Source organism: Leuciscus leuciscus, assembly GCF_965113295.1.
Source record: "Leuciscus leuciscus genome assembly, chromosome: 1".
Lineage (NCBI taxonomy): Eukaryota > Metazoa > Chordata > Actinopteri > Cypriniformes > Leuciscidae > Leuciscus > Leuciscus leuciscus.
This window is the reverse complement of record NC_138725.1, coordinates 73,683,136-73,699,309: the sequence shown is the minus strand read 5'-3', so window position 1 is coordinate 73,699,309 and position 16,174 is coordinate 73,683,136. Positions and strand designations below refer to the sequence as shown.

The 16,174-nt window shown below is 46.9% G+C and overlaps 1 protein-coding gene and 1 long non-coding RNA gene across 21 annotated transcripts in view; one reads left to right on the top strand and one right to left on the bottom strand.

Annotated features, from left to right (window-relative positions):
• Positions 1-16,174, bottom strand: part of LOC309509929 (uncharacterized protein) — a 66,102-nt gene that overhangs the window by 27,017 nt on the left and 22,911 nt on the right. For 19 of the 20 annotated variants that reach the window (XM_082184923.1, XM_082184935.1, XM_082184933.1 and 16 more), the window contains one exon: positions 8,087-8,260. The exons of the other annotated variant lie outside the window; for it this stretch is intronic. In XM_082184923.1, coding sequence (XP_082041049.1) covers positions 8,087-8,260 — 174 coding nt within the window. The remainder of the gene's footprint in view (positions 1-8,086; positions 8,261-16,174) is intronic. 20 annotated transcript variants of the gene reach the window in all.
• Positions 3,145-5,742, top strand: LOC309513054. The gene is made up of 2 exons (XR_014211252.1): positions 3,145-5,486; positions 5,518-5,742. It is a non-coding gene; the product is annotated as an uncharacterized lncRNA (long non-coding RNA).

Below are 16,174 nucleotides of genomic sequence, written 5' to 3'. Positions count from 1 at the left end.
CACTGATAAACGGTCCACACATACACAATAAGAGTAGCTAAGTTTCGTTCCTTACATTGCATTTGCCAGTTGATGTTGTGGTCGCGCCAGCCTCTATGAGCGCGCTTGCCACCCGCGACGCGCCTTCATTTGAAATAACGAAATTTTGGTCGGCAGAAAAAATGGTCCAACGAACCGTTCGGTACGTAATGCGTACCGAAAACCGAACCGAAAGCCTCGTACCGAACGGTTCGATACGAATACGCGTATCGTTACACCCCTAATATATATATATATATATATATATATGATGAAGTACTTTATTACATAAATAAATGGTGCTTCGCGCCCACTGCGTCACGTCCCGCCGAAACGGGCGTGGTCTAGGCCTATAAATACCGCTCGCAGGCAGCTATTATCTGGTTTTTCATCATCGAAGCAACCAGAGCGTGTGCATGCACGGCAAGATCTTCTAGAGAGAACCGAGGTTACGTTAGTAACCGAGTACGTTCTCTTACGAGAGGTCTCTCGTACTGCGTAAGATATCTTACGCTAGGGGACCCAATGCAAAACGCCGTGCATGCTGAGATCTGACACCAAAGACCCAAGGGCGAGAGCCCGGGGTTCATATAGTGCACAATCACTCAGGGAACTCACAGGGAGTCCGGAAAGAGGGAGGGGCGAGGCCGCGCTCTTCCACATATGGTAGCGTCGCTTAGACGCAAATTTCATCATACAGACAGGGCGGGGTACGGCCTGAACTGATGGGAAAAATGTGGGTCTTACACAGTTTGCCCAGGCACGTCTCGTGCTACTGCTGTCCATTGTCGATCATTGAGCTGTGCTCAGCAGACGCAGCATTCTGAGTTGATAGCATCAAGTCAGATAATACTGGTTAACTTAGACCGACAGCAGCCTGGCCTGCAGGGCGGGAACCTCTAGGTTGTAGAACCTTATAAATGTAGACGGGGAGGCCCAGCCTGCCGCCGTACAAATATCTTGCAAGGCAATCCCACTTGACCAGGCCCACGACGAGGCCACGCCTCTCGTGGAGTGCGCTCTGACACCCAGCGGGCACTGCATGCCCTTGGAGGCATATGCCAGGGCTATAGCGTCAACTATCCATCTGGATAGGCTCTGTTTCGACGCGGCTAGTCCCTTAGAACGCCCGCTGTATGAAACAAAGAGCTGCTCCGTCTGTCTGAAGACAGACGAGCGAGACACATAAGCTCGTAATGCCCTGACCGGGCAAAGGAGGCCCGCGTCCCTTTCCTCATCAGGGACCGGTAGGGCTGACAGGGAGATAACCTGCGCCCTAAACGGTGTGTTGAGGGATTTCGGAACATAACCGTGCTTAGGTTTGAGTATAACTTTTGAGTCATTAGGCCCAAATTCCATGCACGTCGCGCTCACAGAGAGCGCGTGTAAGTCCCCTATGCGCTTCACTGAAGCGAGAGCCAGCAGAAACACAGTCTTGAAAGACAGATGTTTCAGATCAATTGACTGTAAAGGCTCGAATGGTGCACCTTTCATGGCTTCCAGAACCGTAGAAAGGTCCCATACGGGGACTGAGGGGGGTCTGGGAGGATTCAGTCTCTTAGCTCCTCTAAGGAAGCGGATGACCAACTCGTTCCTTCCTATTGACTGACCAAGCGTTGTTTCTGAGAACGCTGCTATAGCCGCCACATAAACTTTGAGCGTGGAAGGGGCCCTGCCCTTATCCAACAGCTCTTGTAGGAAGGAAAGCACCTCCGTCACTCCACAGTCTGTGGGTGACACGCCACGGGCTGTGCACCAGCCCGAAAACACTGACCATTTCGAGGAGTAGAGCCGTCTCGTAGATGGAGCTCTAGCCTGCGTGATCGTGTTTAATACTCCTTTAGGGAGTCCAACATGTACCCGTTGATGGCCCAGACATGAAGGGACCACAATTCCGGGTGAGGATGCCAGATCGAGCCGTGGGCCTGAGAGAGGAGGTCTCTCCTCACTGGTACTGGCCACGGGACAGTGCTTGCTAACTGCATCACGACTGGGAACCAAGGTTGGTTTTCCCAGAACGGTGCCACCAGCAGTACTGAGCATCCTTCTTCCCTGATCCGTTCTATCACCTGAGGCAGGAGAGAGACGGGGGGAAAAGCATAAAGCGGGCGGCGTGGCCACACATGAGCCAGCGCGTCCCTGCTCTTGGAGAAAAATTCCGGACAGTGAGCGTTTTCTTGAGACGCGAACAGGTCTACTTCCGCTCTGCCGAATTTCTTCCACAGCAGTTGGACTGTCTGTGGGTGTAAAGACCATTCGCCTGCCGGAACATTGTTCCTGGACAGTCTGTCTGGTCCTATATTCAGGATCCCAGGCACGTGCGCTGCTCTGAGCGAGCGCAGGTTGCGCTGGGCCCACACCAGGAGGCGTTCTGCTAGCCTGTACAGGTTCCTGGACCTGAGGCCGCCCTGGCGATTTATGTAGGACACCACAGACACGTTGTCCGAGCGGACCAGGACGTGGCGTCCTTTTATTTGGGGACAAAAACGCGTCAGCGCGTTGTCTACTGCCAACATTTCGAGGCAGTTTATGTGCAGGAGCCTCTCCCGTTCTAACCACTGGCCGAAGAACGGTCTGCCCTCGAGCAGCGCTCCCCATCCCGAGGTGGACGCGTCCGTGGACACCACTTTCACCCTCGAGGAAGTCCCCAGGCTTACACCTGACTGGTACCAGTCGTTTGCTCTCCAAGGTTTCAGAGCTGTGACGCACTTCTGATTGACCTTGAGGCGAATCAAACCGGACGCCCACGCTTGGCGTGGGACTCGTGCTTTCAGCCAAAACTGCAGCGGGCGCATGCGGAGCAGGCCCAGCTGGAGTACTGATGATGCTGCGGCCATGAGACCCAGCATCTTCTGAAATCTCTTGAGCGGGACAGACGCGCCGCAGCGGAACGAGTTCGCTGTGCGTTGAATGTCGACCGCGCGCTGTGGTGTTAGTCGCGCTATCATGGACAGCGAGTCCAACTCTGTGCCCAGGAAAGATATCTTCTGACTGGGTGACAGAGAGCTCTTCGCCCAATTGAGAACTGAGACCCAAATTCTCGAGGTGATCGAGTAAAATGGTTGTGTGTTCTATGAGCACTGAGCGCGATTGCGCTAGAATCGTCCAAATAGTTCAGTACTCGCACGCCTCTCATTCTGAGGGGTGCGAGCGCCGCATCCATGCACTTCGTAAATGTACGGGGTGCCAGGGATAAGCCGAACGGCAGGACTGTGTACTGATATGCCTGGCCCTCGAAGGCGAATCTCAAATATCGCCTGTGACGTGACGCTATCTGTATTTGAAAATACGCGTCTTTCAGATCTATTGACACAAACCAATCTCCTTGGCAAACCTGCACGAGGATTTGTCTGGTCGTGAGCATCCTGAACCGTCGCTTCACAAGCACTGTGTTCAGTTGCCTTAGATCTAGTATGGGTCTGAGACCCCCGTCTTTTTTCGGTACCAGGAAGTATCTGCTGTATAGCCCTCCTTCGCTCTGAACTTGAGAGAGAGGCTCTATGGCCCCTTTGTTCAATAGTTTCGCCACTTCGGCTCGAAGTAAATGTGCTACTTCTGCTATTACCGTGGTCTCGACGCGCACCGCATAGCGGCGAGGGCGCCGGCGAAACTGTAGCGAATAGCCTCTTTTTATAATGTCCAGCACCCACTTCCAAACCCCGGGCAGCTTTGCCCATGCGTCTGCATGAATAGCTAGGGGTTGAATACGAAGCGCGCTCCGTTCGCTCAGCGATGGAGAAGCTTCGGCGTGCTGCAACACAAGCGTCGTGCTCGTGACATTTGAGGAATGGGGCGCGCTGATAACAGCGGGCAGATTGCCCGCGGGCAGATTGCCCGCGCTCGACTCCTCTGCGGCGGTTAGCCGCGAGGGGGAGGGCTGGGCGGTTCCCGTAGGAACTGTCATGTCTATGTGTGGATGTGGGCGCGGGACAGCGGGCACACTTATCACACCGAAAGCATTGTTCACTTGAGTGAAGCGAATGCACGCTGGTTTCGTTTTTACAGAAACCGTGAGACATGCATAACGTGGCGTTAGTGGGCACTGGGTAGTGGGCACATTCACCATGTTTGAAGCGCAACCGATCTGAGTCGGTTTTATGTGCGCGAGCCCTGTGTGACAGGCTGTGCTTGTGTGTAGGGATGGGCACTGGGCAGTGGGCATTCTTACTACACATGAGACACCATCGGCCGTGGCCGGGACACCAGAAAATACACTCTTTTGGGGATTTATCTGGGTAGCCGTGAAAACGGCATTTGTGTGCAGGCAAGCGGGTGACAGAACCGGCTTGTTGGCTGCAGAAAACACTGGAACAGTCACATTTGCTGGAACTGGACGAGCGAATACCTTTGGTGTGAGTCCGGCCGCAGCGGGACTGGAACACCGTCGTTTTCCTAGGCGTGCTAGGACGACTTCGGGGCCTCGGGTTTCACCGCAATCCTAGGTCGCGGACCACGCACAGCGGGGCGGCGACCGGATGAGCGGGAGCGCGGTCTCGCGCTTCGGGCCTGGCGGCGCTGCGAAGTGGCAGCAGTGGACGGTGCCTGGGGCTGTGAGCTCTGTGCAGACGGTTTCGCACGGCCTGCTGCAGAGCTGGAGCGCTTCGGGAGGAAGTGCTTCATAGCCTGTGACGCTTTCTGTACCTCTGCGAATCTCTCCGCAAAATCCTTGAAGGAGGATCCAAAGAGGCCTGTGGTGGAAAGCGGGGCGTCGAGGAACGCAGTGCGCTCGGACTCGGCCATTTCCGAGAGCGTCAGCCAGAGGTGTCTCTCGGTCACAGTGAGAGAGGCCATATTCCGTCCAATGGCCTGCGCTGCAGACTTAGTAGCACGGAGAGCGAGGTCCGTGGCACTCCTTAAAGTCCCTGTAAAGGCAATTCTACAAAAAAATTCTAAACACATTATAAGTGCTAGAAATGTATTGCTAAAACATGTTACAAAGACTGAGAACTGTGAAGTACTAAATTGTGGAGTTAGACCGTTTAACAGTTTTTCACCCTTGCTGTGAGCCGGATTTTTTGGGCGGGGCTAAAACGGGGGCTCGATGACGCACTGCGACCCCCTTAGCTTGATTGGGCCCCTACTTGATGACGCACGGAGTCACTAAGCCTATCGCTCAATCGCGAGTTACTATCAGACAGCCTACAGTTTGCTAGCTACTATGCCCACGGCTCTGGCTATGCCTTCGTCATGTAAATGCGTATTCCCTGGATGCAATCACTTAGAAAACAGATCGGTGTCCTTATTTAAATTTCCGAAAAATGATCATATCAAGAAGAGGTGGATTTATCTTGTGAAGAGCTAACGTTACCTTGATGGAGAGCTGATGATCACCACCACACCCGCCTCTGTAGAGATCAGGATAGTTTACTTTCGTTGGAGACAACTGGAATTCACTGATAATCCGCTGTTACTGGTGAATAGGGCCGAACCGACTATCTCCCGCTGTCCGCTTCGGCCTTCATCCTCCCGTCGCGCCGACATGCACGAGCTGTGCGCGAGTCATATTTCCCGTGAGTGGGCGTGGTTTCAGCGCAGCCAGCGGACACGCCCCCAGCGTTTGAGAGCTGAGACTACTGCTCATTTTTTCGAGATTTTGATAGCTTATTTTATTTACTTGGCGGCTTTTTTAATCATTGAAATTGGGCTGGGTGGCTAATAACACATTTTTCGGTGGTATGACAAACTCAGAACACATACTTAATTTTGACTTTACAGGGACTTTAAGTCCAGCACGCAGATCGCGTCAGGTCCTTCCTCGTCCAGCTTACGGAGGAGATCGGCCTGGAAAATCTGTAACGTGGCCATGGTGTGCAGCGCTGATGCAGCTTGCCCGGCGGCGGCGAAAGCGCGGCGGAGCAGGCTTGACGTAGTGCGGCAAGCTTTAGAGGGTAGGGCCAGCTTAGCGCGCCGTCCAGCGGAGGGCGGACATAAGTGGGCCGCTATCGCCTCTTCGACCGGCGGCAGCGAAAGGTATCCCCTGTTCTTGGCATCGTCGATTGCAGAGAATGCCAAAGAGACAGCAGGACGCACTCTAGCTGAATAGGGGGCGTTCCATGACTTAGCGACTTCTTCGTGTAGCTCAGGAAGAAAAGGCGCTGGTCTGGACGCAGGCGAAGCGCGCTCCCCAGGCAGGAAAAAGCCATCCAGCCGGTTGTGAGCGGGCTGCTCGGGCGAAGACCACTCGAGGTGAGTACTCGCATGAGCTCCGTCTCGATGGACGCTCTCTTGCCTGACGGTGTGTGGGCAGGGGGCGCGGGGTCCTCAGAGCCCGCCCAATCCTCACTGCCTGACGCCAGGATAGAGCAGGAATCATCCTCTCCCAGCAGGGCTTCCTCGTCAGCGATGTCAACGGAAGCGGCGGCAGACAGCGGCCGCTGTCCGTCAGGAAGAGAGGCTGACGAAGCCGGTGAAGCAAGCGGGCGAACCGGCGAGCTTTGGCGGCTGGGGGTAGGTTCCGGGACCCGCTGGGCATGGCGCTTCTTACGGCGCGATGCCGCGGCGGGCGGTGGAGCAGTCTCGGTGAAGAAGGCCAGGCGAGTCCTCAGAGTCGCCATAGTCATCAGCTCGCAGTGAGGGCAGCCGCCGTCAGCGAGCGCGAGAACTGCATGTTCCTCACCCAGGCAGGAAACGCAAACCACGTGGCGGTCCCCGTCACTGAGTGTGGCTCTGCACGAGCCGCAGGAAGGCATCTTGAAAAAGACGCTAGCTCTTTTAGAATGTGTGTCGCGGCGGCGACACACACACACAAACAGAGTACAGAGTAATAGAAAGGATATAAGCGCCGGAAAGCGCAGCAGGAAGGCAGGAAGGCGGCGCGGCCAGCGACTTCAGTGACTCGTCCCGCTGAAGGTGCTCTCTCTCAGACGGCGCGGCTTCATCTACAGCTCCAGCGATGCGTGTGCTTCGCTTGAAGGATGAAAAATCAGATAATAGCTGCCTGCGAGCGGTATTTATAGGCCTAGCCCGTTTCGGCGGGACGTGACGCAGTGGGCGCGAAGCACCCTGATTGGGTCTGGCGTCACGCCAGGCCTCGCTCGATAGGCTGCTGCAGTTGCTGCAGAGCAGCCAATAGGCGCGCGAGCTGTCTCGCCTATGTCTGCATGCTGCCGCAACGCGTTTTGCATTATTAAAAATTAAGGATAATTTTTGGCTTCAATATCTTGCGGAAAAGGATTTTCCCCTAGCGTAAGATATCTTACGCAGTACGAGAGACCTCTCGTAAGAGAACCTGAATGTGCATTGCATCTGCTTCCGTATATTTATACCCACACTGCGGGGCAGAACGGAGATGCAAATCTTGCACGCCAATATGCATTGGCCGAAAATACAAGTACTCAGAACTGCAGTATTTACACTAACAGTTTGCATAGAGTGGGTAGAAGCACAGAGCTTAAATAGACAAATTTATGCAAGCAAATGATAGACAGGTAGAAGTAATCAAACCATAATGAGTCTGGGCAATGGGTTATAGGAGATGTAGTTCATGGTGGAGACGCTAAAGAGTCAGAAAGAATGTACTCTGGTGGAGATCATGGAGAACTCTAGCTGGTGGACGTCACAGAAATGAAGGTGACAAATCTACAGCATGAATGTCTTAAAGATTTGGAAAAGGGGGGAAAAACTTGTATTTCTAGAAACCTTGTGTCACTATTTTGGATGACACAACAAAAACAAATTGGCATATTTTTGGCATATTTTTGTTTGTATTTAAAATGATCCAAACACAAAGACGATTCATAAATATAGTTTTTAAAAAAAGCAAACGTGGGGAAAAAAAGCAACAGTGGTTAATGTAGGACTGGTCAGTAAAACTTTAAAGACGGCTTAGAAAAGGGTAATTTGTCATGAAAATATGTTTATAAAATGATAAAAGAGTGCAGAATTTAAACATTTTCACTTTTTGCCTTAAACTTTTGGACCCCACTGTATACACATCTCCAGCAGGGCAGTTAGATTTGTGGTAGGCTTATGAAGGGAAAAACAAAATTTTTCTATTTCCCAAAATGTTTTCTTCTTGAACATGCTTGACGGGGGTCTGTACTAATTATCATCAGTGTGAAACACAAACCTCAGTATGTTAAGTTGACAGTTTGGACTCTTTAGTCCAGCAAAAAGCAGCTTTGCTCCCGGATCCTGTAGGTCATTGTTACTCAGGTCCAGCTCTCTCAGGGGGGAGTTTGATGATTGTAGAGCTGAGGCCAAAATGTCACAGTGCTGATCTGTGAGATTACAGCCTGCCAACCTGAAAACAGCAAGGACTCTGGTTAAAATGCATGCCGTTGTGCTGATGTCCCCTTATGCAAAGAAAATATATTTCCATACACGTATTTATGATCAATATATTAAATGGTTTAAATATATTGGAAATATAAAGAATAATATATTGCGTTAATATATTAAAATATAATGAACAAGGAATTTTTTACACTTTTCATATATTGAAAAATATGTGACAATATATTTATTATTGCACTAATGTGTATTCATGTGTTACTTTCACTTGAGTTATGTTTCTGCCACACAAAGTATTTGGGTTGAGTTTACGAGGAAAGTTCTGTTGGTATTACTTAAGTCTAACTGGTCAAACAAAATATAGATAATAAAGATATAAAATAAACAAAATACTCATTCAAACAGTCGCCCCAATTATTTTTAAGATAAACCAAAGCAATATTTTGCTTGAGAATGTGTTAGAAATAATTGAGAAATTTAAGGCAACAGGTTTCAAAACTAAAAAATATTGCCTTGGTTTAACTAAAACAATCGAGGCAACTATTTTGATGGGAATTTTGAGTCTTTTGAACTCAAAATAATTTTGTTTGACCAATTAGACTTTACATGTTTTCAACATGTACATTACATTATTCAGCATTATTCAATATATCGTAATACAAACCCGATTCCCAAAAAGTTGGGAGACTGTACAAATTGTGAATAAAAAAGGAATGGAATAATTTACAAATTTCATAAACTTATATTTTATTCACAATAGAATATAGATAATAGTTGAAATAATAGTTGAAAGTTTTATTTGCCATTTGTACTTATACCGCAATACAGGTACATAGGAATTTTTGTAGCAAAGCTCTTTGAGTCAGCATTAAGATACAATACATAAAAAGAAAATACATCAGAAAGAGTCAACATAAAAGACCACCTAACAAACTACACACAATAAATGAACTACACACAATAAATAGACTACACACAGTGAATAAACTAAACTACACACTATGAGTAGACTCTTTAGAAACAATTAACAAAGAGCAGCACAAAACCTGTCAAGCATACTCACATACTAAGATTTTTGCTTAAAATTAAACTTTAAATAACATTATTGCACATTTGATTTAATTTAGTTAAAAAGGAAGACCTTCCCAAGAGAATACATATTATTGTCAGTGTTAAAAGCTTACTATAATAAAGAAAAATGTCTATTTAACAGAGACTGACACATGTTTCCCCTGTTATGTCCTTCGCCATCAGTCTAACCGTCGCAGGGAAAAAGCTGTTATAAAACCGCACCCTGTGTGATATAATACTGTCCGGTCTGCCATATCTCAAGTTATATACTGAGTGTTTAGGCTTGAACATTAAATGTCCAGGGTGGTTTGTATCCCTGAGAATGTTCTTAGCTCTCTTTCTGCAGCGTTGTGTATATAGAGCATCCATAGATGGAAGATCCGATCCGATGATTCTCTGTGCTGTCTTTATCACCCTTTGGAGAGCTCTCCTTTCTGCCTGGGTAGTGCTTCCAAACCACACAGTTATCCCATTTGTTAAAATGCTTTCCACAAGTCCTCTATAGGCCTGGATAAGTGGTTTGCGGCTGAGTCCTGCCTTTCTTAGCAGCCTGATAAAATAGAGCCGCCGTTGGGCCTTCTTCACTGTGACAGCAGTGTTTATGGTCCAACTCAGATTTGATGCCACGTGCAGGCCTAGGAACTTGTGACTCTCAGCTTGTTCCACTTCCGTCCCTTTGATGATCAGTGGCTGTAAATAAGGTTTCTTCTTTCTAAAATCCATGATTAATTCTTTTGTTTTATCTAAGTTAAGAATGACGTCATTATCATCCCCATAAGCCAGAATTTTGTCAACCAGCAGCCTGTAACCAGTCTCATCCCCCCCTTTAATCAAGCCCAGAACAGTTGTGTCATCAGCATATTTGATAATCGCAGTGTTGTTCTGGTTAGTAACACAATCATGTGTGTAAAGAGTAAAGAGTTTTGGACTGAGACAGCATCCCTGAGGTGTTCCTGTGCTTAAAGTGAGCTCAGTTGAGATGTTACCTCCCATCCTCACGTTTTGTGGTCTGTCACTCAGAAAATCCAAAACCCAGTTACAGGTGGTGGATGGGACCCCGAGGTCAGCCAGCTTCTCAATTAGCTTTCCAGGTCGGATCATATTGAAAGCAGAACTATAATCCAGGAAAAGCATTCTTACGTATGTTCCAGTTCTGTCTAGATGTTGAAGGGTAAAGTGCAAAGTCATGGCCACTGCATCATCCACTGATCTATTAGGGCCAGGGGCGGACTGGCCATCGGGAGCACCGGGACATTTCCCGGTGGCCTGACGGTCGTTCTGGCCTGCCGGCTGCCGCTGTGCAGACGATCAGCCTGACATGTGATAGGCTGGTGTGCAACTACGAATTAATTGACGGATCTCTCACCCCAAAACGTCATATACTGACGCGTCTTGACCATGCGTCAACATACGACGAAAAGGGTACCCCTTTAACGTCAATATGAGACGCAGACAGAAGCGCACCAGCAGCGCCTCCTAGCGGTACCCTAACGCATACCTAAACCTACCCATAACCCGAATCGTCACACATGGACGTTATGGGGGTACCCTTTTCGTCGTATGTTGACGCATGGTCAAGACGCGTCAGTATATGACGTTTTGGGGTGTGACTGTGTTGCAGCCAATCGACGAATCAGGCAATGGCGGAGTGAAAATGACACTCCCACCCAACGTCAGCGACGCACTGCCTAATATCTGGCTGCTATATCCAGAGACAGGGTATATCTGACTAAATCGTTCAAAGAATGGAGCGTAAACGCAAAGGAGGAGCAGAGAGGGAGCGTATAAAAAGGAAAAAAGCCCTGGCCACAGACGCAGCAAGCTGCTGCAAAATCCCAGCCATGTTCGCCAGTAAGGGAACAGGTCGGTCAAGATTACATTTACATTATATTTATAATAATTTGGCAGACGAACGCTTTCATCCAAATCACTTAGATAATAACAATAGATAAAATTAAACCAACAAACGAGCAACAAAATGTAAGTGCTGCTGTGCTGTGTCAAGTCTCGTTTCGTCTACATGTAGCATATTTTTTATATAATAAATAAAATTGAATAAAAAGTAGACAGAATAGTGTTAGTGGGTCAAATTGTTTAAATAATAAATAAATCAAGTAGATGGTATGGAAAAGAATACAGTGTTAGTTATTTAGATTTTTCATTTCTAGTCTACAATATGTAGCCTACAATGTTTGTTTGTTTGTTTATTTATTTATTTTGAAAAGGTGACGAAGGAAGCAGCAGTAGCACTAGTGCTGCAAATGCTCCTGCTGTTGAGCTAGAGGTGGTGGACAGTTCAGCGTTTGAGTCAGAGCAGGAACCTTCAGGTAAAGTTTAAGATAAGCAAAACTAAACATGCAGGCAGCAGGCTATACTTTTTAAACAACATGTGCTTTTTATGATTTATAAGATCAGTAGTAGGACTGTGATTTTGGGGACATACAACTGATGGCTGCACAATTATAAATACAGATTATTGAACACGCTTATTTCATATTGCAGAGCAACTAGATGTGCAGAGTGAGAGAGAGAAGGATTCAGGGAAAGATGAAGGAGACAGTGAAAGCCTTGATATGCCTTTTGATTATTTTGCCCGTCCACAGTCTAAGGATTTAGATTTTTTTTTTAAGTATCACCCAATCCAAACATCTGAAAGAGCCATTCCTGATGTATTCCATTCAAAAGATGGCACAAACAGAAAATGGCTGACATACAATGAAAGTAATCACTCCCTGTTCTGCTCAGTATGTCTTGCATTTGCAAAACCTTTAGGCAGTGACAGTGCATTTGTCAAAGGAGGTATGCAGGCCTGGAAACATGCCCATCAGAGAGTACAGGAACATGAGAGAAGCAGTATCCATAGAGAAAGTGCTGAAGCCTTTTTTCTTAGAGTCAACAAAGCAGATATCCATACCCTTCTGACTGATAAGCAAATGACCGTCCATCGAGACCAGGTTAGAAAGAGGAGGCAGGTCTTGGAACGTGTGATTGATGTAGTGAAAGTTATTGGTAAATGTGGGCTAAGCTACAGAGGGCACAGTCATGAAGCTACAAATGACCTTGAAAACACGGCTATCAATCATGGTAACTTTCTTGAGCTCATACTTTTGCTGAGCAAGTATGATGTCTGCCTACAGGAACATGTTAGTGATTGTATTGAGAAGAAAAAGAAGCAGGTGAGAACTAAAGGAAGAGGGTCCATGGTAACTTTGATGTCCAAAACAACAGTAAATAAAGTAGTTGAATTAATAAGAAATATGATTCAACAGACAATTGCTGTTGAAGTGAGAAAGGCAGGGATGTTCTCAATACAAATTGACAACACAGGATTTAACATCCAAAGACCAGTGTGCAGTAGTTCTGCGATATGTTACTGATGTTGTCCACGAGAAACTCATTGCAGTCATTGACTGTGAGTCATCAACTGGACAGTACTTTGTGGAGCTTGTGAAACAGACCCTAGAGAAGATGGACATAGACATCAAAAAGTGCATTGGTAATGCAACAGACGGAGCTGCAAACATGCAGGGACAATACAAAGGTTTCTCTGCATTGCTCACAGGAGCATCACCTAACCAAGTACACATATGGTGTTACTCACATGTCCTCAACCTTGTTCTAGCTGACACTACAGGGGTTGTTGTGGCAAGTGAGTCCCTTTTCTCACTACTGAATGACATTGCAGTGTTCATTCGTGATTCCTACAAGCGCATGAAGCTATGGGAGGAAAACAGTGAGGACAAGAGACACAGACGGCTTGGTGTAATTGGTGAAACGCGCTGGTGGGCCAAAGATGAGGCCTTGAGGAAAGTATTTGGAAGGTTTGCAAAGCCTGACAATGCACTTTACACAGATCTGGTCATCACTATGGAAAAAATTGAAAAGGATGTGACCATGAAACCTGTCATCCGAAACAAGGCCCAAGGGTACAAGGCTGCTCTCCTAAAGTATGAAACCATACTGACAGCTGAGATTTTCCTCAGGATTTTTGAGCAGACAACCCCTCTCTCTAAATATTTACAAACAAGTGGCATGGATATTGCTTCAGCACAGCACTTGGTGACAGGAACAGAGGAGAGCTTGAGAAAGTGTGCCCGGGACTTTCAGGGTGTAATGAGGGCAGCAGATGACTTTGTTGAATGGGCCAATAGCATTCTGGAGAAGCTTGAGGACAGTGAGGCTGAAGTTCAGACTTCTCTCCCAGAGAAGAGAATTAGAAAACACAAGAGGCAACCAGGTGAGCTGGCACAAGATGAGCCTATTGCTAATGCAGACACTGACTACAAAATCAACATCCACAATGTGATCTTGGACACTGTTATTGAAAGCTTTCATAGCCGTTATGCAGAAAATGCAGTGCTGTGTTCAGATGTCTCCTGCATGGATCCTAGGAACTTCCCTGAAATCAGAGAAAAAGGCCTTCCAGGGACAGCCATGAAGGAGCTCAGCAAATGCCTACTGCAATTTGATGAACGTGCCAGTCTTGAGACATTGCAGGATGAACTGATCAGCCTTGCACAGCACTGGGAAAGATTGAAACAATCACTAATGGAGAACTACAACATTAGGGGTGCTGCCTCTAATGATGAAGCAGGGGAAGGCTCTGAGGTTCCTGATGAAAGTGTAGAGTTTGTAAGCAGAAGTTGTTCCACATGCAAAAACTGTCCAATATGCTGCTATCTCCTCCTGTCTCAGTACAATCTGCTTACTGATGCTTATCACATCATTGGTTTGGGCTACAAGTTCCTCCTCACACTATCTATTACTCAAGTTGCCTGTGAGAGGACCTTCTCCACCCTGAAGTTAGTGAAGAGCCGTCTGAGAACCTCCCTGAGTCAAGATAACCTTGAAGCATTCCTTTTGATGGCAACTGAGAAGGAGATTCTTATGGAACTTGATAAAGATGACATAATTGACAAGATGGCAGAGAGCAGTGAGCTACTGCGTCGCCTACTGGTGTACTAGTAGTGCTAATTACTTACTGTTTACTCTTACTGGTCAGTTCCACATAATGCCATAATTGAGTAAACATTGTTATCTGTTACTTACGCTGTCATAGGTTTTGTTAAGTTTATTTGTGTTTGTGTTTCTGATACATTTGATATACTAGAGTTGAGCACTGAAAATACATAAAATGTAAATATTTCAACATGTGAATGTGTCTCTTATTATCTCTTTTAAAAAGCCAATTTTCTATTTGTCATTGGTTTGGTAGTATAAATGGTGTATTCCTAGTGAGTTTTTAGGGTTATTTTTTTATTCATTTATATTGCATCTGGTAGTCTACCTGTTACATTAATAGGGTTAGCCTACAAGTTTATCAGTCCAGTAGATTACATGAATAGGGTGGTGGTGACTGCAGCAGCAGAGGTGGCCTGGCAGTGGAGTCAAATTCCCGGCCTGAATTATTGTCCCAGTCCGCCACTGATTAGGGCGATATGCAAACTGTAAGGGGTCAACAGTGTCAGGAACCACAGAATTAATATGTCTGAGCACAAGTTTCTCTAGGCACTTCATAGGGACTGAGGTCAAAGCGACTGGCCTGAAGTCATTCAGGGTAGAAGTGTTTGCTTTTTTGGGGACAGGTATGATAATGGATGACTTAAATAAGCGTGGAACTACTCCATGTGTAAGAGACAGATTAAAAATGTCTGTGTACACACCTGCCAGTTGTTCCCCGCAGACCTTCAAAACTTTCGGCGATACACCATCAGGTCCCACTGCCTTACGGGGGTTTAACTGCCCAAAAACCTTTCGGACCTGTTCTTGTGTGACATGGAGCGCACATTCCTCAGTATTCAAACCGAGTTTTGATGGAGTGTCCCCATTCAGTCGGTCAAACCTAGCATAAAAATTGTTAAAGGGGACATATCATGCTAAATGCACTTTTTTAGCCCTTAAATGCATTTTGTTGTATATTTGGAGTGTTTAGAAGTACAGAAAAGATGAAATTATTCTCTTCAGGTGCTTCGTTGATATCTTTATATTCTGTTTTGGTCATATTTTTCAACCGGTTCAGATTTTTCTGTTATCTATGACGTTTTTTGAACTATCACGTCACAGTATTTGCAGCGGAACTGCCAAATAAGGACATTGACTTCCGGCCCAACACTTCGAGCAATCCGCCATTATTATTTCTCGCTGCAATTTTGTAGTCCAAGCTAAAGGATGCAGAAGTTACGAGAGGGTAAGTTAAAATGTTCGGTTGTTGGATGTAGTAACCCACACGCTTCATTACACCGTCTAATTTAGATGAACTGCCGCGCTTGTGACAGGAGCATGTTTAACTGAAAGAACGAGCAGAGAGAGAGACCCGGTCGCGCGCGCGCTCACTCTCTCTCTTCAGAGCCAGGCGAAAGTGTAAACAAGACATCACCGTCTCCAAACTAGACGCTGTCTTGCTCTCTCTCCCTCGGACATATTAATCAAAATAAATCGACACGGTGGTAAAAGGTCGGAAGACCAAAGTTTCATGTGTAAATACAGTACACACCATTGCGATACATCCATATGAAGACGTTGTTCTGCAGGTTCGTCGTCTTCATTTTCATCTCGCTCCGGCTCTGGCTCGAACATGTAAGGCTGGCTGGACAAGTCTTCCGTTGTTGACATTTTGTTAATAACGTGTGTATAAAAGTTTCTGTGCGCTAGATAATCCTATCTCTGCTACCAGACTACAAAAATGGCCGAACGGGGTGGAGTTGAACCGAGTGTCACCGCTACAACCTGGAGAGGGGGCGGGGTATGAAGTGTCTCAATATTATTTAAAGAGACCGCACCAAAACGAGTTGCTTTCAGAAGCACATTAGAAAAGGGGTAAAAAAGGGGCCTGTGGAGCTATAATAATGAGGAA